The sequence below is a fragment of the Podarcis liolepis genome (assembly GCF_965112155.1).
Source record: "Podarcis liolepis genome assembly, chromosome: 12".
Lineage (NCBI taxonomy): Eukaryota > Metazoa > Chordata > Lepidosauria > Squamata > Lacertidae > Podarcis > Podarcis liolepis.
In genome coordinates, this window is record NC_139563.1 from 50,268,606 (window position 1) to 50,291,925 (window position 23,320).

The following is a 23,320-nucleotide window of genomic DNA, read 5'->3' on the forward strand; positions in this document are numbered from 1 at the left end:
TTGTGAGGCACATAGTCAGGAAGCAAGGTGACAGAGAACACTCGAGAAAATTGGGGTGCTCACAATAATGAATTGAAATATAATCTTCTGGGTTCTGTGAATCCTGAAAAATATTTTGCATTAATCGTCCCTAATGCCCGTCTCTAAACATGTATTTACTAGTAATTTCCTTGTGAGGCTTTATTGAAATTAATCTTATTAGAAAGTGTGTTCTAGATTTGCCAATGTGTTATGAATACAAGGGCCACTCGGGTTGATTCTGATTTGCCACAGTCCAAATTACTTTCACTCACTCCACATGTTCCATAGCAAAGTCACTTTGCACATAAGCATCATTGTACCACATGTGGAGCCTCAGGGCAAGCCTCATGAAACCGTACCTTGCGCTCAGTGCAGAAGAAAAGAAAAACACAATAAAACTTTACTTTCACCTCATTGTTTTTGTTACAGATTCATTATATGGGATTTTCTTTATGTCAGCAGCTTTCTGAAGACCTCCCAAAAGATTTGATTGCAATTTCCAGAAACCAGTCCCTACCTATTCACAAAAAAACATGGGAAAGACCCCTTGAGATAGACACAGAGCTGGGTTTAAACAACGGTGTTTGGTTTCCTTATGGAAATAACACTCCTGCACCTGAAGTCTAGGGTAGATGGCAGAAATGGACATAAAAGCATGAAAAACATATCAGCATTTTTGTGGGAGCTTTGGTAGGGTTTAAAAAAGAAAAAAAATATTTTTGCTCTTTTTGGTCACTCTCTTATATCTAACCCAACTACATTCTAATGTTGTCAATCTATTCCTATGTAAAGTGGTTTCTTCGTCTTTTAAGATTCTTTTGCTTTGCTCCATCCCAAAATAACAGACTCCAAAGCATGGCATTTTCCCCCCTATGAAAGTTGGAACTGAATGCTGCAGTAATGTGCTCATAGAGCGATGGCCAATGTTGTTGGTAAATGTACAAGTCAAGTCCGAAGAATCAGATAATTCCCCATGCAGTCCACACATGGTAGCTTTGCATCTCGTCTCTTTCATACAGGAGGGAAAGACCCTTCTAAAACAACACTTGCCAGCTCCATTTTTATAAGTACTTTGTTAAGAATGATTTAAAACCTGCTGGCTTATTACCTGGAGGCACTTTTTTTTAAGGCAATCGAAACGTTTTAACGAATTATTCCAACAGATTAATTTACTTAAGTGCTGCAGACCTCATTATTATCACATGGGAGTTTTGCTGCACAGACTTAGTTTATGCTATTACAATAGTTCTTCTCATAGCTGTCAACTTACAGATTTGAAAATAAGGGACCAGCAGCCTCGAAAATAAGGGATCAGCAGCCAAAATAAGGGATCAACAATTACTTTGATAAAATACATATTTTGTTGCGTGCAAATGGCTTTAGATACCTATTAGGTCCATTAATTACCATATAGCATATATTCAACACAAAAAACAGCAACAATTTGTTGTTGACCAAGGACAGCTGGACATAGAAAGGGCCCCATTACCTTCAGTAGCTTATTTAAGGGACATCATCAATAAGGGACAGCAGCGGGACATGGCACTGGGATAAGGGACTGTCCCGCCAAATAAGGGACGCTTGACAGCTATGGTTCTTCTTGGCGATTCTTTGGAACGGAACAGAATTAACCTCACCAGCTTAGTTGCTCAATTGTTTGGAACTTTTGCACTGTCTCGAGTGCACGATTTTACTTATCTGAGATTTCTTTTTGAAATATTGTAGTTGGCCACTAATCGGCCTTTGCTCCGTCATCCTGGCTAGCCGCTTCCTTTTCAGAAGCAATTAAGTGCCTTTTCAATTTACAGCATTTCCTTTATATCATGCCCGGGTTTAGTGTTGCCAACTTGAAATTTGGTTAGGACATGCTCCAGGTGCTTCCTGGGGAACATGTGCATGAGCAATGCTCTAGCAAAGAGGCCGTGCATCTCTCAACACTCGCTCTGTTTTTCTTAGCCTGTCCTATTTCCTGTTTGCTAGGGAGTCATGGAAGAGCAACTTGTTCTGAATGGTGACAATGCCTACAACGCACACTTTGGGGAAAGTATTGCCTCCCTGGGAGATATGGATGAAGATGGATTCCCAGGTCAGTCTGTTTTCTTTTGCACGTGGGCTCTGGGCTGGTGCTGGGTCTCTCTGAACTGAGTCAGGGACCTGCTATGGAGTGCTTCAGAAATGTGTATGCTTCAAACCCGTCCCACCCAGATAATTCTTCATCTTTGAAAACACACTTTCTCCCCCAGAGAGGTTTTTTTTGTGGCTGACAGATCTAGCTTCTAATCCATGGGTAGGCAAACTAAGACCCAGGGGTCGGATGCGGCCCAATCGCCATCTCAATCCGGCCCACGGGCGGTTCAGGAATCAGCGTGTTTTTACATGAGTAGAATGAGTCCTTTTATTTAAAATGCATCTCTGGGTTATTTGTGGGGCATAGGAATTCATTCATTCCCCCCCCCCAATATAGTCTGGCCCCCCACAAGGTCTGAGGGACAGTGGACCGGCCCCTGCTGAAAAAGTTTGCTGACCCCTGTTCTAATCCAAGCAAGGGATTTTACCAGGGCTCTCCAGTTATGGTGCTTCATAGAAGAAGAAGAGTTTGGATTTGATATCCCGCTTTATCACTACCCGAAGGAGTCTCAAAGCGGCTAACATTCTCCTTTCCCTTCCTCCCCCACAACAAACACTCTGTGAGGTGAGTGGGGCTGAGAGACTTCAGAGAAGTGTGACTAGCCCAAGGTCACCCAGCAGCTGCATGTGGAGGAGCGGGGAAGCGAACCCGGTTCACCAGATTACGAGTCTACCGCTCTTAACCACTACACCACACAGGCTGAAGCAGGAAGGGATGTTGAAGCAATGTATATTACCTTCTTCTTGTCAGTTCTCTGATCTTTCCTAGTCCTGCTAGGGGTGCCTGTCTGGGATCTGCAAGGAGGTGTGAGAAGTTACTATTTTAGGGTGCCATTGTATCTGTGGGACAAATTTATTCCAACAGGAAAACACTTTCCCTCTGTGTTATCCTCATGCCAATGCAATAGCCAGTAAACTACGTTTGTTTCACACTGGATTTTCCATACTGTGTTGCTGAAGGTTACTTGTTGTTCAGAGTGTTGCTGAAGTTACTGGCAGAGCAACTATTCCTGTTCAAAAGAATACCTACAAATCAGCCTTAATAAACAAAGGGCACTTGCTGTTGGAAAGAAAGGTCACTTGTCAACATTTTTATACTCCCAATTACAGTAACACACCAGAATGAAAACAGTCTAGAAAAATAACACTGAGCTTCACAAAATCCAGTTAAAATTTGCCCTTGCTAGTTTTAAGTTGGTTTCTGCTATCAATTAACTAAAACTAGTTGATTTATCTGTGGACTAAAGGTTGAAGCTCTAATTATAAGCAAATTTGGAAAGTGTTGATGTTCCAGCATTATTCTTATTCTTATTGTCTTTAATTTATTAGCTTCCCTTCATCCTGTGGTCTCAGGGTGGGTTACAAAAAATTAAAACCCAATTTTAAAAACAATTTGAAGCAACTTAAAACTTACTTAAAACAGCAGTGCTGTAATTCATCTCGATATAATGTCATTTTGGGCAGGCCTTGGCCTAGACACATTCCCTGCCACCCATCTTTGTTGCTTTCTTTCAAACTCCTCTCAGTGCCTTAGAGCTGAGCAGTCCATCCCAACTTGCATCATATCAAGGCTTTAGAAAGCTGGCATTATGAGTGGATTTTTCAATGGATCTGCCATGGCTTCGTGGTGGGTGGCTTGTGTTCTGTGTGCCAATGGTGGCTTCATGTACAATGCCAGATCTCTCCCTTGAGATACGTAAAGCATGTAAAGGCTTGCTGTGATTCCCCTTGCGCATGGCTGGCATTATTTGTGGAACCCAGACAGATGTTTCTCATTAGAAGCAATGTAAATATGCATTTTGAGGCTTTTATTTTAAAATCAGCTCATTAAATGGGGCAACTTTTTTCTTATAAGCCAGGCAGCTGCTGATTGAGTGGCTTTCATCTTTATGATGAAGATGATTTGTTGCGGCAAGAGTCTTAAAAAAATAAAAATTGAAAGGGGCTCTTTCCCATTTCCACTGTCTCACATTGTCTTGCCTAGATGTTGCCATTGGTGCTCCTAAAGAAGATGACTACGTTGGATCAGTCTATATCTACCATGGATCCATGGGGGGCATCATACCTCAATATTCTATGGTAAGCGTTGGGCATGTGACACTATAGGTTATGTAGAAACGTGGCAGGATATACAAGGGGACTTGGGGCAGATAGAAATGCCGCTGGATGTTGTTGTTGTTTAGTCTTTTATTCATGTCCGACTCTTCGTGACCCCATGGACCAGAGCACACCAGGCCCTCCTGTCTTTCTCTGCCTCCCACAGTTTGGTCAAACTCATGTTTGTATCTTTGAGAACACTGTCCAACCATCTCTTCCTCTGTCGCCCCTTCTCCTTGTGCCCTCCATCTTTCCCAACATCAGGGTCTTTTCCAGGGAGTCTTCTCTTCTCATGAGGTGGCCAAAGTATTGGAGTCTCAGCTTCAGGATCTGTCCTTCCAGTGAGCACTCAGGGCTGATTTCCTTCAGAATGGAGAGGTTGGATCTTCTTGCAGTCCATGGGACTCTCAAGAGTCTCCTCCAACACCATAATTCAAAAGCATCAATTCTTTGGTGATCAGCCACTGGATAGACAACAACTATATAATGTGGGGCTGTAATACATTGCGGGGAATTAGTCTATATCAAAGGTTTAGGTTCAGGGAATGTATCCAGCACAAATTTCAGTTGGCTTGAAACTAGTTAATGTAATGGGTCCCCCCCCCCCCAATGCTCCTTGGTAGTGTTTTGTTTTGGTGATAAGGATGCTTTGTTAGAGCTCTCTGGACCCTTGGATGAACTATATTTCCCTCTTCCTTGGTTGTTAGCCAGGGCAATTGTGCAGGTTTTAAAATTCATTAAGGTTACAGTTGTAGACGTGCTCTTAGAAAAGCTTTCTCAGGGATCAGGAGGACAGCTTTGGGTTTTGCTGCCTAAACAGCAGAACAAAATCAGGAAGGATGTTTCCCCTTAGAGTGTTTGTGGGACTGTATTCCAATAAGAAAAATATAAATGCTTCTTCAAATGCACCTAATCTGCAAGCTGCTTAACATCAGGCTTTTTCTAATATTCTTAAGAAAATTGTGTTGTTGTTTTTTAAATAAAAACGAACAAGTGCCAGGCACCTTCTATTGACTTCAGTGAAGTCAATCCGTGGAATTTGTTGGGTGGTCAACTCCCAAGAGACCGCAATCTACTTACAGAGTTAAAAACTGGCAGTGATCTACTCCCTTTTTGGGGGTTCAAGTCAAAGTTGTTGAGCTTTCGTGGGGAGGAGGAAGGCCTATTTTTTAGGCATTCAGATCAAAGTTGTTGCTAAGCTTTTTTTAGGGAGTTTTTTGGGGGTGCAGGGCAAAAATATTGAGCTATTTTTTAGGGGAGCCAAAGTTGTTGAGCTTCTTTTGGGGGAGGCAGTGATCTACCACAGACGTCCATCTATCTGTTGGATGTGCCTGGTGTGCAGTATTTCAAAGATTTTGTCAGTCCTACCTCCTGCAATGATTTTGGACACTTTAGTACAAATACATCAGTAGATCGCAGGCTGAGCTTTTTGTTCTAATCTGGATAGTGGCAAGTTTTTGCTTTTTCAAAGACAAAAAGAAATCAGGCCTGTTTTTCAACTTTCAGCTGTTTTAAAGTTCTGGTCTAAATATTTTGTTTTGTTGCTGGGCGGGAGCTCGTACAGGATGCTAAGTCAGAGTTTCAGTGGTTGCATTTGAGATGCTTAGAGCAGGCTGTGAGTGATTAGTTCTGCTGTTTGCTGACTTTTTAAAAAGTACGCATTAACTTTTTAATAAAGAAAATGCAAACGAAATCCTTTTTATGATAATTTTTATAAGTAATTTGTGGCATGTGAATGACTCTTCTCTGCACACTGAAATGATGGGAGATTACTGAACAAGACTGAAATGCAAAATGGCATTTTGGTTGAGGATGTCCAGATTTGGACGGCTAGATGTTATTTCTTAATTTTTACATATTTGAGGTAATATAGGCATTTCAGAAGGAGACAGCTTAATCATAGAAAACAGTGCAGTTGACACTGCTGTCTCTGAGCAGATTAGTCTTCAGCTTTTGCGATCTTCTTCAGGGTGTGCTCTTGCCAGCTAATTTCCATTACTTTTCCTTGTGTTCAGTCTCTCTCTCTCTCTCTCTCTCTCTCTCTCTCTCTCTCTCTCTCTGCCATGTTTTAGTGCTGTGCCTTGTCCTCAGGAAGAGGGCTGAAGGTCATTTGGCTACAAATCCATCAAGCTGTTTCATATGTTTAATTTGTAGTGTCTGTCTACCTGGCCTCTATTTGAACCAATAACCCTGGGGTGAAAGGCTTTGTGTCCCATTACTGGAACTCTGAACCATCCAGATGCTGTGTATTAAAAAACATACACACACGTATACAATCTATGTTAGAAGAAAGGATCATTTGTTTACAGTGAGATACTCCTACCCCTCCCATTTCATTTTGAATGCCTGATTTTTACCTCTGCTGCAGCGAGATTTGGATGCAGATGAAGCACTTTTAATTGGTTTGCAGATAAATGTGTATGCTAGATAAATATTATCAGGCTAGGTTTCAGGGCCTTTGGTTCTGTCTGCAGTTCTCAAAGCTGTGTAGCATTATACTGCAATCTTTATACCCTAATAGCCTGCAGATGTCTCTGGGATATGTGTAGCCCTGGTTTGCCACCCTAACAGGGACCCCCCGCAAAAACCTAGCCACATTCTCTTGTGTAAATGTAATTTGAGGAGTTCAGCTGCTTTCAGTTGCTTTAGTGTTATCAGGTCCAAGAGTGGGAAAGTTTTCTTCATTGCTTTTTTAAGAGAAGAAGTTTTAGAGTGCTTTCCTTTCCTTTAAGCTTTAGATATTCGTTGTTTTCTATTAATTTCCCAGCTGACAGTTGGTCAGTATTACCACCCATTGTATTTCTTTTTCTAATCCATTAAGAGCATGTCCACCTAGGAGCTTTGCATCCAACCAGATTGATGCTTTAGCACTAAACTGAAAGTGCAGGACAATAATTGCACCCCCTTCTCCAAAATGGAGGTGTCGTGTTCAGTATTTTACAACGTTTTTCTGCATGGTCTGTGCTAAGGGCTCTATGAACCCATCCATCTGTTAAATGGGCCAGCAGAGGGTCAGTCGACAACTGCCTTATGGGTATTGGACCAATAGTGCTGTTAGGGATTGGAGACCTTGCTTTGAGTTGAAATCTTATTAAGAGATCTCACAAATCACACACTCAAAGCAGGAATCAATATTACTCTGTTGAAACTGACTGAGAGAGTCACTAGTAGAATCACATATTATACTTTTGGGGGCAGATAGTGGTGAATTCTCACACAGGCGGTTCAGAAGAATGAACAATGTGCTAAGGAGCATGTAGATAGAGCCTCTTTTTCTTGCAAATAACCCAGTGCCATTGCTTACATGTTGCCTCAAACAAAATAGCCCCGAACAGAGGAGGTGTAATGTCGGTGAATTAGATCCAGTGTGTGACAATTCAGAAGAGCTGGAAAACCTTGCATGTCCCTTTTTATTTTATTTCCCTCTGTTAACAGTGAGACCTGAATGGACGTGTGGTTCCCAGCTCATGCATTCCAATTCCATGAAAACTATTGAGATTTGCCATTGAATCCAACGGATTGTAAGCAACTTCGGTGCTATGATTTTCCTGGTTCCATTGATTCCAGTTCTGTGTTGTCTATTGCAGAGGATACCTGGGAGGAGAGTAAGCCCAATGTTACAGATGTTTGGCCAGTCCATTTCTGGAGGAGTTGACATGGATGGAAATGGCTATCCAGGTAGGTTTGTAATACTGGTAAAGAAGAAGAATACAAACAAACAGATGAAATGGAATGGAAGAATGGATAATACGAATGAAAAGATCGTAGAAATAGAAAAAAATGAAGGGGAGAATGTACATATCACTGACTAAGCCTAACTTACCTCACAGGATTGTTGTGATATAATATGGAGATGTATACCATCTTGAGTAGCTTGGAGGAAAGTTGGGAAATAAAAGGAAAAAGGAAGGCAGGCAGGAAGGAAGGACCAATTTTGTGTATATACCCAATTCCCTTTTGTTTTCTTCTTTTTTAAAAAAAATGTCCACATGTTTCAGAGTATTTATTTATTTATTTATTTATTTATTTATTTGTAGTTGGACTGAATTATTTTCTTTGGAACAGATCTGAGCAGCAGTAAATAATCCTTTTCCCCCTGATCACGCAACTTTTTAGGAAGAGGACTATAAATCTCAACTAATGTGAAATGAAAAAGACCAACGACTATGATACCTTCACAAACCATGAAATTGGTCTCAGATTAGCCCAAGGGCAACTGTCAATGACCAGTTTTGGGGGAAAGCAGTAGATAACTGCAAGTTGATAATTGGATGGTGGTCAGGCAACTCGGCTTGCTGTGGTGAATCTGGGTACCTTGATTATGTCTGTTTCTTTTGGACGTGTGGACCAAGCTGAGATGCATGTTATGGTATGCAAGATATTAATGGAAGAATATATTAACTGAGAATATTACATTGCAAGAGGGGAGAGATTTGTTTTTAACAACTATAGTATGTTTTGGATGTGGATGCTGGGCACCTGTGCAAATTTCTCTAAACGTTTTCTCTTATTTTCAGATGTGACGATAGGAGCCTTTATGTCAAACAATGTGATTCTTCTAAGGTAAGGTCAATTTACCACTTTCCCTTTAATAAGGTTAATCTCTGTGCATCTTGCAGTTTCTTGCTGTTCCTCTTCCAAGTTATTTTGGGAAGAAATTGCCACTGAGTCTTGCATGTGCAACCATTTTTACTTTCTAGACATTGGCTATAAAGAGTATTTATACCAGTTAGCAAAACAGCCAAGCACTAATAGCAGCAACTGCAGGTTAATATTTCTACAGTATGCTCAAGTGTTTGTACGCCAACAACACTGTATGCACAGCAGCTACAAATGGTGTTAAACTGTTCTTTTCATGATCACTCCAGTTGAAGCAGCGCTGTACTGTTGAGCATTGGATCATATATGCTACATTGCTACATTTCATACACGGTCATAGCTCCCCTTGTTTACACCTCTGGCTGACAGAGAATCAGTACAGCCAGTGGCGTAGCGTGGGGGGTGCAGGGGGCCCGGCCGCACCGGGCGCAACATCTGGGGGTTAGGGTTAGGGGGCACAAATCCACGGGTTAGGGGGCGCAAATTACTTGCCTTGCCCCGGGTGCTGACAACCCATGCTACGCCACTGAGTACAGCTAATGCTCTTTCATTGATTTGTTTAAGCTCTCGGAGCACCATAGTACTGATTTATTTGAGCTCCTAAAGAGCATCGTAGAATTGAATGAACGATAGTCAGAATTGTAGGTGTTGTTCACTTAGATGCAGCAAAGTCAGCAGTTGTCAATAAATAGTGGCAAAGTGTTGAAGGAGCATAGCAGGTTCTTCTTTTTGTGATCACTCGTAGCCGAGTAAGATTGCCTTCCATAAACACGGTTTTAACAATGAGTCCCTAAGTGACTGTGGAGGCCAATTCTGGATCCACACGTCCTTCCATAGTGGGGACATTGGTTTCTGGGAGGGAGTTGATGACGGTGGATTTGCCAAGCGTGCCTTCCTCTTAGCATGTTTCTCTCTTGCGCCCTGAGTTCGAGTGTCTTCAAAGCCCATGACACCTTTGGTAAAGGCTGTTCTCCAACTGGAGCGCTCGCAGGCCAGTGTTTCCCAATTGTTGGTGTTTATACTACATTTTTTTAGATTTGCCTTGAGACAGAGCAACAGGAGATGCATGTGCAACTGTTTGGGCAATCGTATGATATTGTTTAGTTAAATTGCTAGTTTGTGACTGCAAAATTAGGGAAGATAGCAATGGTGTTTTGTTTTGTGACTGTGATCTGCTCAAAAGGCTTGAGAGAGAGAGGTGGTGTGTAGATGATCTGATTAGAGGAAACAGCTGGAGTAACATGCCCATGAAACGAACAAAGAAGTCTGATAATAAATGGTGGAAAAATGAGAAGCTCTGGGTTTTTCTTTTGCTGTTTTATAGGGCCGCTCATTAGTGTATCGGCACCAATCAGAAGGCAACTTAGAACAAACACAATTATGGGCATCCTTCGTTCAATTAGGCACCCCTTTGTACTTGTTTTACGGTTTCCCGTTTTTTGGATACCTTTCTATTGCAAACAGATGTCATGTTTTTGGAGGCACGTAGAAATGGTTTCTGCTATATAGCTGCGCCATGAACAATATTTCAAGGCAGTTTCCCATTTCCTCTCCTTGCCTAGCCACAATAGCTAAAATTGAACCTCCATATTCTGGGGTAGGATACCTCTGTTTCGGCAGATGCTGGAGAAAAGAAACAAGGAGTGGCTGTCTCTACCATGCTCTTCTTGTGTGCTTCCCACGAGAAGCATCACTGGCTAACAACTGTATTTTCCAAAGTGCTGGAAAAGGGCCTTTTACACCTGAATTGTTGCTCTGCTCCACCACATTCCTCCTCCAGCTAATTCCTTTCATGGCCATGGAGGTAGCTAAGAGTTGTTTCTCTCTTTCCCTCTTCCTCTCCTCCTTCTCTCTCTCTCTCTCTCTCTCTCTCTCTCTCTCTCTCTCTCTCTCTGGTATTATAGGGCATGGAGAGTGCTAGTATATTTTTCCAGTTGTGTGTTTCATTGTGTTGTGAGACAGCCCTGCCTTTCTCTCTCCATGCCTTCTTGAGCAGAACCTGTGAAGCTGCCTTGTACAAGCAATTGGACCTTTGGTCTGTCTAGCCCAAGCACTGGCAGCTCTTGAGTGGCAGTGGCTCTCCAGTCGGGTCTCCAGCATCACCTGCTACCCGATTCTGCTTCAGCACTGCCCTTCTTTACCTGCCAGTGCATGTAGCTAACGCAGATGATGAAGATGGTTCCAACAAGGGCAACTAGTCTGCACAATTGGCTTCCTGTGTTGTGCTTGGGAGAGTACATTATGGGAAAGGACACTTGCATTTCCTGGATATTTCCCATATACAGTGGTACCTTGGTTTACTAACTTAATCCGTTCCAGAAGTCCATTCTTAAACCAAAGCGTGCTTTCCCATAGCAGCAGGGGACTCAATTTACAAATGGAACACACTCAGCATGTTCTGCTTCCAAGGCAAAGTTCACAAACCAAAACACCTACTTCTGGGTTTGCAGCGTTCTTAATCCAAATTGTTCATAAACTAAGCTGTTCTTAAACCAAGGTACCACTGTACCAAGATTGTGTTGCAACATTCGGGCGGGGGAACATAAGCATTGCCACCTTGATGCGCCATGATAAGTTCATAAAACGCAAGCAACGTGGATCTCCATGTACTGCTGCTCTAAGGAAAAAACAGAAGTAACAAAAACCTTAACTTTATAGGCATCTATGCTGCTGTATCCATTTCTCGGTGTCTTACTGCATTTCTGTGAAGGGCAGATCTGGTAGGCTTTGCAGGTTCCCGCATCAACCAGTATCCACCCACCACAACAGCCTCTGTTTATTTCTTTAGAGATCTGTGCATTACAAGCGACACATGTGGTGTGGCTGATGAGTTGCAGCTACCGGCTGTCAGGGAGTGTGCTGCATTTGTTGTTTGGATTAAGATTAGGGTAAAGTTGCAAGTCGGCCTCTGCCTCTTCCCCAGCCCACACTCCCCCCCCCAAAAAAAAAGTTCTGCAAAGTTTCTTTGCCAAAAGCAGCACACATTCTGCCAAGTGATATTAAAAGCTTTTGGTGAAGCTGCTTTGATTTGGGGGGATTGATGGGGACTCTCAAAGGATGCACATACTCATTTATACCCAGGCAGCAGATGGATGGTACAATTATTATTATTATTATTATTATTATTATTATTATTATTATTATTCCAGATTGATGTGAGCAACTATCACCCTGGTAAACCATGGGCAGTTTATTGTGCTTAGTATATGGGTCAATAGGGACGTGGGTGGCGCTGTGGGTTAAACCACAGAGCCTAGGGCTTGCCGATCAGTAGGTTGGCGGTTTGAATCCCGGCGACGTGGTGAGCTCCTGTTGCTCGGTCCCTGCTCCTGCCAACCTAGCAGTTTGAAAGCACGAAGTGCAAGTAGATAAATAGGTACCGCTCTGGTGGGAAGGTAAACAGCGTTTCCGTGTGCTGCTCTGGTTCGCCAGAAGCGGCTTAGTCATGCTGGCCACAGGACCCAGAAGCTGTACGCCAGCTCCCTCAGCCACTAAAGTGAGATGAGCGCCACAACCCCAGAGTCAGTCATGGCTGGACCTAATGGTCAGGGGTCCCTTTACCTTTACCTTTATATGGGTCAATAAGCAGCCGAAGAAAAATAATTGTTCCATTCCCTGTCTGCAGACAAAAGGGCACGTCACAGAACCACACTGCATATGGTTTGGGGAGGGTTTTAGAGAATTCAATAAGTTGCTCTAAATTGTGCACTTTATCATTATTGCACAGCAATAAGTTATGGATGCATGCCTTCTGCGGTTCTGGTGTTGTGGTATTACACTGGCTAGATGAAACGAACACTGGCTTGAGAGAACTAGCCCCTCTCATAATGTTGTAGCAGGTGTCAAGCTGCTGACCAGTTACAATAATGGTTAACACGTGTCAAGCCAGGCAATAAGAAAGCCACAAGTGGAATCTGCAACAAAATGCTGCAGTGTATTCTTCCTCCTAAAAGGTGACTGATGCCCATTTGGACTGGTAGGGCAGGAGACCCAACAGTTGGTGGAGCCAGAGGCAATGACAGGCCGAGCCTTCTCTGACTTATTTTAAGTAAGATGGCAGGCAGGCACGATCTGACTGAAGGCAGACAGGTTGGCCTTAATGCATGGGTCCGCAAACTAAGGTCCGCGGCAGGATCAGGCCCAATCGCCTTCTGGATCCAGCCCACGGACCGTCCGGGAACTGCCGCGTGGATCGCCGGCACACACATTCTTTCCCTCTCCTTCCCTCTCCCTCACATGGCAGCACCGCCTCCTCCCTCCCTCCTCCTGGCTTCTCCCTGCCCTGCCTAGAGGAGGAAGAGGACTGGGCTTTGTTGGTGCCAGCAGCAGCAGCAGCGCTCGAGCGGCCGCCATTTAAAGCAGCCCCTCTCTAGAGCCCTTTAGTGCACTGCTCATCGTCCCTTTGCCGCTGCTGCCGCCAGCCCCTGCCGCTCGCAAGACACAGGTAAGCAGCCAATGGGGCTCGTGGTGCTCTTGCATCATCCCCCCCCAAATATAGTCCGGCCCCCCACAATGTCTGAGGGACAGTGGACTGAAAAAGTTTGCTGACCCCCTGACTTAATGGATCTGCCTCCCCTGTTCAGGGTCCTGCCCGCCATTTCCAAGGAGGAGAGATAACTGGCCGCCTTTTCCAGCTGGCACTCATCATTCCGTAGTTACTGAGGATGCAACGGACAGTTTTTCACCCTCTTAGGCACTTTTTAAAATACCAAACTGCCCTTTTGGAAACCTCAAGGTTCCCACAAATATGCTAATCCCTTCCCCTTGCTTCATCGCGGCCACATTTTGGTTTTGATTCTGTGTTTACTATCGGAGGAACCAGTATTATGGCTCTTGGTTAAGAATAAGATTCTTCTGCAGGAACTTCAGGCTTGGAACAATAACCTTGTGAAAATTGATAATTGTCTTTTCTAGAAATCTTTAAAGGCAAGGAAGGTATCTGAAGGCAACCCTGTTTAGGGAAGTTTGTAATGTTTGATGTTTTATCGTGTTTTTAATATTCTGTTGGGAGCCACCCAGAGTGGCTGGGGAAAGTCAGCCAGATGGGTGGGGTATGTATAAATAAATAAATAAATAAATAAATAAAATATTAAAGTATGGGGCAACTGCTGCAGGAACTAATGTAATGCAGACCACTTCTGCACTTGGGTGCAATAGTCCACTGTATTTCCCAGAAATTATTTTAGAGCAAATATAGGAAACTTTTGGCCCTTCAGATGGTACTGGACTACATTTCCCATCAGCAGCAGCAAGCATGGCCAATGGCTAGGGATGATGGCAGTTGCAGTCCAGCAGTTTCTGGAAAGTCGGATGTTTCCCATACTTGGCTGCAACTTTCTGATTTCACAGATGGCTTTATTGGCATGCAGCAGATATGCTTGGATGGTATTTGTTTATATATAAATTTTGCACCCTGCCCTTCATTGTAGGGTGTTGTCACAGCCTAATAAAGCAATTTAAATACATTGTTTGTAAAATCAATCAGCAAAACATTAGAACAATTTGGTGTGATAGCATAGAAAACAAACAAAACAAAACAATTTCTGCCATTTTTTATCCCTGGTCACTGGACTGAGGATGTTTTAGGGAAACATGAAGCTGTCGCTCAGACTCTGAATTTGGGCAGCTCTTAATACATGAATAGGCTCTTTGATCCCATAACCAATCCCCAGCGTCATGTGGCACAGAAAACCAGTGCAAGGCCATAAAAGCCATATGATTGAACTCTTTTTCAACTTGAAACAGCCCTAGCAACAAGTCAGGCCTGTGTTGCAGAAATGCAAAGCTTTTGGTCATAATTTGCAAGAGGGTAGCCAGGAGACAATCATTTGGTTCTCAAAGGAAGCCTGTAAGTCTTAAGTTCATGATGCTAGGAATTAGCCACGCATGTCTCTGTAGACAACCATGGGTGCATAATATGCTTGTGGCATCTTACAACTCAGTGGGAGATCAGCTAGGTTGATTCCCCCCCCCCCGCAGGTTCTTTCCCCCTTTCAGGAGGAAGGGGGGTTCTTCTGGGGGCAGGACCCTGGGATTACGAAGGCAGAGCTACAGCCATTTCCTGAAGTGGCAGAACCTCTCCCCAAATCCCAAGTCAACTGCTTGGCCTCCAACAGGAAGGCAAGGCTCCCTTGGTGCTCTGTGAAAGAGCTGGGGGGTGGAATGAGGAGCTGGAGAGGGAAGGAAGGAACCAGAAAGGCTTTAAGCCCCATCAGGAAAAACAGCTGCCTGGTCTTCCCTCCTTCCCTTGCCGAGGCACTGTGTCATCTTGGGCTATTTTTTTAATGGCTCTCTCAGATGTTAAAGACATCTCCTGGGGGGAGAGCAGCAGTGAGCCTCACTGAACCCGTTCCTTTTCACCATACCGTAGAAGAATCTGTTATGTACTGAGTTGAATAGGATCCATAAGGCAGCAGTCTGATTGGTCCTAGAACAATAGGATTCAGAATGCAGCAGTCTGATTGCTCCACAGGAGCCACTGCAATGCGCTCTATGTGGGGCTACCTTTGAAGGTGACTCGGAAACTACAGCTAATCCAGAATGCGGCAGCTAGACTGGTGACTGGGGGCGGCCGCCGAGACCACATAACACCGGTCTTGAAAGACCTACATTGGCTCCCAGTATGTTTCCGAGCACAATTCAAAGTGCTGGTGTTGACCTTTAAAGCCCTAAATGGCCTCGGCCCAGTATACCTGAAGGAGCGTCTCCACCCCCATCGTTCTGCCCGGACACTGAGATCCAGCGCTGAGGGCCTTCTGGCGGTTCCCTCATTGCGAGAAGCAAAGCTACAGGGAACCAGGCAGAGGGCCTTCTCAGTAGTGGCGCCCGCCCTGTGGAACGCCCTCCCATCAGATGTCAAAACGATAAACAACTACCTGACATTCAGAAGACATCTTAAGGCAGCCCTGTTCAGGGAAGTTTTTAAAGTATGATATTTTAGTGTTTTTTGGTTTCTATGGAAGCCGCCCAGAGTGGCTGGGGAAACCCAGCCAGATGGGCGGGGTACAACTAATAAATTATTATTATTATTATTATTATTACTCAATCCAGCTCCAGGTGGAAGTGAATCTGCAACCTGATTGGCCTACAGGTGAATCCCGGAATTAGCCAATCACGTGGGTCCATTGTGTAAATAATGTATATAAAGCAGACATTCTGGGGGAACTTCCATTCCTCCTCATTACTATGAGCTGAATAAAGAGCATGAAATCCACACTCAACTCCGAGTATATTTCAAACCTCTCCCTTCTGTTTACACAACTTGGGCAAAGGATTCTCTGAACAGGGATGGGAAACCTTAGTAAGTCCAAGGGATGCATTTCTGTTCGGAGGGCCACAGGCCAGTGCTGGGCAAAGGCCAGAGGCAAAAGTGAGCAGGAAAATGGTAGGCTAGTTTCTGTGCACTCTCTTATGCCCCTCTCTGTCCATCTAGGCAAGTAAGAGCCATTGCCAGAGTTCCACGGAAGCCCATTCTAGGAGTGTGGGAAGCAAGGCTACTGAAAGGTGTGGCCTGGGGAAAAGAGGTGTGACTGTGACTTGAGGAGGGTCGCAGGAGCCAGACAGAGTGCCCCCCCCCCACATTTGGGCGCTACGTCTGAGGCTCCTCACCCCTGCTATCAAAGATACTATTTTGAAATTTTTTTTGAAATACTTTATTGGGTGTAGTCTTCGACACCTCCCTTTCCATGGAGGCGCAGATTGCAGCTATAACAAAGGCGGCATTTTTTCATCTCCGCCAAGCTAAGCAGTTGGCTCCTTATCTCTCTCGCCCTGACCTAGCCACTGTGATCCATGCGACGGTCACCTCCAGACTGGATTATTGTAACTCCTCTACTTGGGGCTGCCCTTGAGACTGACCCAGAAACTCCAGCGGGTGCAGAATGCCTCAGCAAGACTCCCTATGGGGTCCTCGCTGCGAGATCACATTCACCCGGTGCTATACCAGCTGCACTGGCTCCCGGTGGAGTACAGGATCAGGTTTAAGGTGCTGGTTTTAACCTTTAAAGCCCTATACAGGGCTCGTACCTATGGGACTGCCTCTCCTGGTATGTCCCACGGAGGACCTTACGGTCTTCAAACAAAAACATCTTGGAGGTCCCGGGCCACAGAGAGGTTAGGCTGGCCTCGACCAGAGCCAGGGCTTTTTTGGCTGTTGCTCCAATCTGGTGGAACGCTCTGTCACAAGAGACTAGGGCCGTGTGGGACTTGACATCTTAACGCAGGGCCTGCAAGACGGAGCTGTTCTGCCAGGCCTTTGGCCAGGGCACAACCTGACCCCCTCCTTTGGCAATCCTCACAGAACTCTAGCTCAATGGTTGCCATTAATCTGATTTGAACTGATTTTATAATGAATTGATTTTATAATGTTGTATCATTTTACTGTTGTTAGCTGCTCTGAGCCTGGCTTCGGCGGGGGAGGGCGGGATATAAATAAATTAATAATAATAATAATAATAATAGTCACTTGTACAACTTGTATACAGTGAGATTACACGAGCACCCCCCACTCAGCCATCTTAGTCTTAATTCCCCTCGTTTACTGACGCACACCTATCAAACCCAAAAGTCAGTTGCCCTGTTGTTATCTTTTCATTCAGCAGCCTAACAGCCCATGGATAGAAGCTGTTCTTTACCCTGTTGGTGCGACTAATCATGCTTCTATATCTTCTGCCTGAGGGCAGGAGATCAAGAAAGTGCTGGCCAGGGTGTGAATCATCCCTGAGAATTTTTCTCACTCTCCTGAGGCAACGTTCTTCCGCTATTTCATCCAGCAGATTCATGGGACAGCCCATAATAACTTGTGCTGTATTCACCACCCTCTGTAGGCACTTCCTATCAGATGATGTCAAACTAGCGTCCCACACCGTGATGCAGTATGAAAGGACACTTTCTATTGTTGACCGGTAGAAGGAGATCATCAAATGTTGATTGACATCGTTCTTCTGCAATACTCTGAGGAGATGGAGTCTCTGAATACTACTACTTTCTGAACGAGCCATTATAAATTAACCAATGCTTTCATGTCAACTCGCTTTGCGTCAAGCTTTGAAATTTTCAAGTTCACACATTCACCTACAAGTTGTCAAGCGATGAGAGAAATTGACATACATGCATTGCATCTACAAGTATTTTGAGGGGCTTTGAAAAAATAAGCAGAAGAACATAAATAGAAGCCTGCTGGAACAGAACCGAAACCCATCTAGTCTGGTATCCTGTTCCCTTCCTACCCAACCACATGCCCATGCCTGCAAGCGGGGCCTAAGTGCAGCAGTTCTCTCCCTGCTTGTGTGTCCCAGTCGCTAGTATTCGGATGAATACAGAATTGCTTTTTTGGCAATTCTGTCCTAACCTGGAACGGGGGGGGGGGATTACTGGACGTGTGTTCTTCAGGAAATGACTGTGTCCTGTTGTGGATGGCTAGGCCTCCTGGGTGTTGAGTGAAGTTATCAGCAGATTGGCTGGAACCACGAGGAAGGAAAGGTGGTGGCAGCAGGTGGTGGCAGTCAGTCACAGAGACTCAGGAGCAGGTGCTGGTTTTATTGGCAGCAGGGATCAGGCAGAGTCTGGGTCAAAGTTAGGTTAGGCAGATATTCTCCATTCCATTTGGTAAACCTTACACAGATCTTACACCACACACATGTTACTTGTGTGTGTGTACACACATGTATGTGTGTGTACACACATGTATGTGTGTGTGTACACACGCACACACGCGCACGCGTGCGCACACACACACAGTTTCTATTCATTCCATTTATTTCCTCCCCTTTTTTCTGGCAATATACATATTTCAGTCAGCATTAAACTGCTCATCTTGGCTCTGTTTAAAAGAAAGAGATCTTGATTTCAGCTTACACACACAATCATTTTCTAAAAGTAATCTTGTGAGATTTTAAGGATGGTAAAGGACTTTTTTTTAAACACACACACACAGTTAAATTGTGTACACTGCCTTAAGAGCAATCTTTGCAAGTTTCAGAAATGCAGCTCAGAAAGATGGCACAAAGCATATGCACTGGTGCTGCTCCTCAACAAGTACTAAGCAAATGCCGAATTGCCACATTATGTTTGAAATGTCTAAAGAGTGTTATTTGTAAGATTACCCAGTTAAAATTTGTTTGTTTGTTTGTTAAAATCTGGGTATGGCAGAACCACGGACAGCTCCAAGTCAGCAAAACAAGTTGCTCTGAAGAGCTCAGTTGATGCTGTTATATTTTGATACCCACCTTGATTGTTGTTATTTAGTCCTTTTGCGAAGGCATGGCTATTTCTTGACACAGATGTTCATACCATCTTGATGTACAAAAAAAGTGTGAGGTTTTGGGGCAGCTGGTTTGATGGTTTTCTCACAAGGCTCAAGATGCCTACTGGGATATCTGAGCTACTGGTTATTTTATTTATTTACCTTATTTATGTCCTGTTTTTCAGCCTCACAGCAGGCCACCAAGAGGGCTGACAATTAGAAAATATTAGTAAACATAATGTGATTTTTTCAAATGGCAGTGGTGACTGCTAAATGCTCTGGAGGGACAATGGTGTCAAATGATGTCAAACTCATCCCTGGATAATTACAAGGTCTGGGTACTAATGGGGCTATCATTTTCCCCGAGGACTGTTTCCCATAAACAAATTAGGTCTTCATTGAATTTTGTGGACTTCCAGATCTAGTTGTTGCTTGGCAGGAATCAAATTAACCAAGGCTGTTCATATGAATATTGTGTATCTTGAAATACAATTGTTAACAATTCTGTGTATTTTGGACTGCTCTTATTTTGTATCATACTTTTGAAGACTTGATTCCAGCTTTGCCTATGAGGTTGGGGGGTTTCAGTTCTTATGGGGCAATCTCCTTTTTTGCGTTTTGTTGACTACTTCCTCTGGTTTGGTGGCTGTGACTGATGGCTCTACAGGGCCACTTCTAAGAATGCAATCCTAAAACATAGTACGAAGGAGCACGACCTGCTCTTTTCTCTGACTTTGCAAAAGCTTGAGCAGTTGAGGAAGGAGAACACCAAACAAGTTAGTATTTAGAGTACAGAAACTAGAAATCTAGAAAACAGAACTTTGCAGGGACTATTCTGCATGGGAGGCTGTGTGAAGAGGCTCATACATGGTTGCAGATATTTAATCATGCCGGCACAATAGACTTCTTCCAAACAGTCAGGATACTTATAAGGTCAAGTTTGCTGCAACCACTTGTGGAGACACTCCACACTGATAGTTCTTCATACAGAACAGCACCCAGCAGAACACTACAATTATTGCGTGTAAATCATGCCATATCTTCAAAAAAAGAATAGGGGCAATCTGAGACAAAATAAGAGGCACAGAGAAGCTTTTGTGAATAGGGACATTCCAGAGGAGCTTTGTGCAAGCTTGTTAGCATTTATATAGTGCTTTTGAGTGTTTGTACATTATCTCAGTCATTGTTTCAACCGGTCTGCAATGTAGCTCTGTAGTTTTATTCTTGTGTTGCAAATGGGGAGCTGGGGCAGAAAGGCTTGCCTAAGATGACTTGAGGTAGATAGACTTCTATAGACTTCTCACCCATAGGTCAGTTTCTTAAGCCATTTCACTCCACTAACTATTCCGAAAGTAATGCTTTTGTTGTTGTTGTTGTTTTAAGATCCAGGCCTGTCATTACTATGGACATCTCCATTTTCCTGCCAGCTTCCATTGACATCACAGCTCCCCGGTGCCACGATGACTTGCAGCCGGTGAACTGCCTAAACGTCACGGCCTGCTTTAGTTTCAGAGGCAAACACGTTCCAGGAACGATAGGTAAACTATTATCTTGGCATCCATTGCTGTTTATAATTTCTAAACCGATGTTTGTAAAATGTTATTTGTGTTGTTTTTGTCCTCATAAGTTTACAAACTAGACCTGTCATTCCCGTTGTAGCTCTCCCTCCATGTTTCTCCACCCTCTGGTGTTCCCTCGCTCTCCCTTCTTCCTTCATCTAGTCTTCATGTAACCATGTTATTGTAAATGTAGACATTAATTTTGCTTTCAGCAGACACGCGTGCACGGTATTTTCTTTATTGTATTTAGTGCCGTGGTGCCACAAAGCACTTCACAGACTCCACTTCAACTCATGTCAACTTGTAAACACTCTGCTTTTCCCTAAATACCTTCCAGGCTTCCTGTTTCACCTCAGGATTCTTCCAAATCCAATGCACAGCCCTAGCATACACTGCAACTTTTTGTTGTAGGGTCCACTTGTTGCTTTATATAGCATGTTCTAAGTCAGGGGTCTGCAACCTTTAAGACAAAAAGAGCCACTTGGACCCGTTTCCGAAGAAAAAACAACAACTGGGAGCCGCAAAACCATTGCGACATTTAAAACAAATTTATCTCGGGAGCCACGATCTGACAGCGGGCGGGAAGGTGACGTCGGGACGGTGCGTGACTAACGCACGCACCGCCCCCATGAGACGTCACAGCCAGTACAGCGCCCGCCACAGTGAGGAGTGTCGGGGCGCACAATGCGCCTCCTCCCCTCGCTAGTATCCGCCCCGGAGCCGCAGCAAAGATGTAAAAGAGCCGCATGCAGCTCCGGAGCCGCAGGTTGCAGACCCCTGGTCTAAGTATTTCACATACGTTATGTCAGTAATCCTTACAGCAACTTTGAGAGGTCAGTATAATTACAAAACTGCAGGTGCAAGAGTGAGACTCAATGGCTTACCTAAGGCAGCATACTGAGTTCACGGAAAAGATGAGATTGGAACTGAGGATTTCATGGCCGCCAGTTTATTCTCTTAGCCGCTATGCTACAATAGCTCTCAGTTAATGCAAAGACTAAGATCAACATGGATCAAGGTTTTTGTGGGGTTTTAAAGTAGCTAGAGCCTCCCCTCCCCATGTTACCAAGAGCTTTTTCTGGTAAATATCTGAGGAATTACTTGCGTGTGATGATTTTTTTTTGTATTGAAAACCGGAAGACCAGTAGATATATTCCAGCTCTTCTTAAGAGACCCCATAAAACCAAAGGCACTCTTGGAACAAGCCTGGATTTATGCCTTGTGTTTTTTAATGTTCGCCTGAAATCTTCCTTTAAGGTTGTGTGAAAATGGCATATCTTCCTCTTAACTGGTTAGTTTAAACATAGATCGTTCTATTTAAAAGTTGTTTTTTTATAGTGCTGCAAGTATCTTGAATGTTTTAGTGGCTGCTTTTATCTGTTTAGTTCTGCAGCATATTTTGTGAATTACGGTACAAATTCCATGTGTTTTATGGGAACATGTTGAAGGCTAAAATCTTAGCCAGTCTATTTATAGCTGAGATGGGCGTACATTAACAAGCAGTCCGGCAAACAATAGCACGTTGCTATGCAGTGTGTCCTATTGACTTCTCTTTCAGAGAGAATCAGATACAGTGACTTTCTAGCATTGCTGGCTCTATATAACAGGTGGGCTAAAATTGGATATAGATATCAGTGAGGCTGAATGAATGTGGGGATGCTTGAGGAACTCATTCTTCACGCTTTCTGGTTTGAACTGATCTGATCTTCACCTGCCAGCGTAACATAAAAGTTTAGTCATATTTTAGGCCAGGTTTTTCAATAAAGTCTAGGTACAGTGGAACCTTGGGTTACTTTACCTTCGGGTAATGTAATTTCGAGTTTTGAATGCAGCAAACCCGGAAGTGTATATTTCTGGGTTTCGCCATGCACGCATGCGCAGAAGCGGCAGCTTCGGATACCGACTTTTCAGGGTAAGTACGTGTAGTGGTTTGGAGTTACTTGTGCGTAAACTGTCCCCTTTTGGAGCTTGGCTGCCTGGGTTAAACCGTCCTGACTGCACAGCCCATCTCAGCGTGGCTGCCTCAGTCGCTAGCAGAATCTGTCTGTGGGCGTTTCTTAAACCTTTGCCAGCATAAGAGTTGTTTGACTCCCAATCGTCTCTGCCTCTCATAGCGCGGGAGTCTGCTGCGCAAGGAGGGCGTGGGTAGTGGAGGACCAGGGCTCTCCTCACTGACTTCCAAGGAAGACTCCCGGAGCCCTTCCACCTCTTCTCCCATTTGCTCTCCTGGATCTTTGGTGTTACGCTGATTTCCTTCCCCCTCCATCAAGCTGCGTCTCCCCCTAGTGCTTGTACCTTCCCCTGCAGAATCGGAGAGCCTCTCCTTCACCTATTGCTCTGATGTCAGTTTCCTGACAGTACGGATCCCCGGGACAAATTAAGTTCCTACCCCGAGGGTCCACTGTACTTGTTTGACATCCATTTTACCAATATGACAGGGCAGCTGAGCTTGAAGTATAGAAAAGTCATATTGCCCGTGTGATTATTCTTGAGGGGATGCTCCACATCACCAGCTGCATCCCTGAGCCACATGAACATATTTTCATTTGTGTGCCACCTTCCATAGTCCAAACCATACTCAAGGTGGCTTAAAACATGAAAGAAATACATTGTTAGCATCCGTCTGTCTCGAGAGACAATGGAGTGCGCTTCCGGGGGTGAAGTCAAACTGCTG

General features: G+C 44.1%; 1 protein-coding gene across 2 annotated transcripts in view; it reads left to right on the forward strand.

Annotated features, from left to right (window-relative positions):
• The window catches only part of ITGA9 (integrin subunit alpha 9), a 242,482-nt gene that overhangs the window by 58,110 nt on the left and 161,052 nt on the right, over positions 1-23,320 (forward strand). For both annotated transcript variants that reach the window (XM_083467884.1, XM_083467885.1), the window contains exons 10-14: positions 2,002-2,107; positions 4,133-4,227; positions 7,833-7,923; positions 8,763-8,808; positions 20,471-20,625. In XM_083467884.1, coding sequence (XP_083324010.1) covers positions 2,002-2,107; positions 4,133-4,227; positions 7,833-7,923; positions 8,763-8,808; positions 20,471-20,625 — 493 coding nt within the window. The remainder of the gene's footprint in view (positions 1-2,001; positions 2,108-4,132; positions 4,228-7,832; positions 7,924-8,762; positions 8,809-20,470; positions 20,626-23,320) is intronic.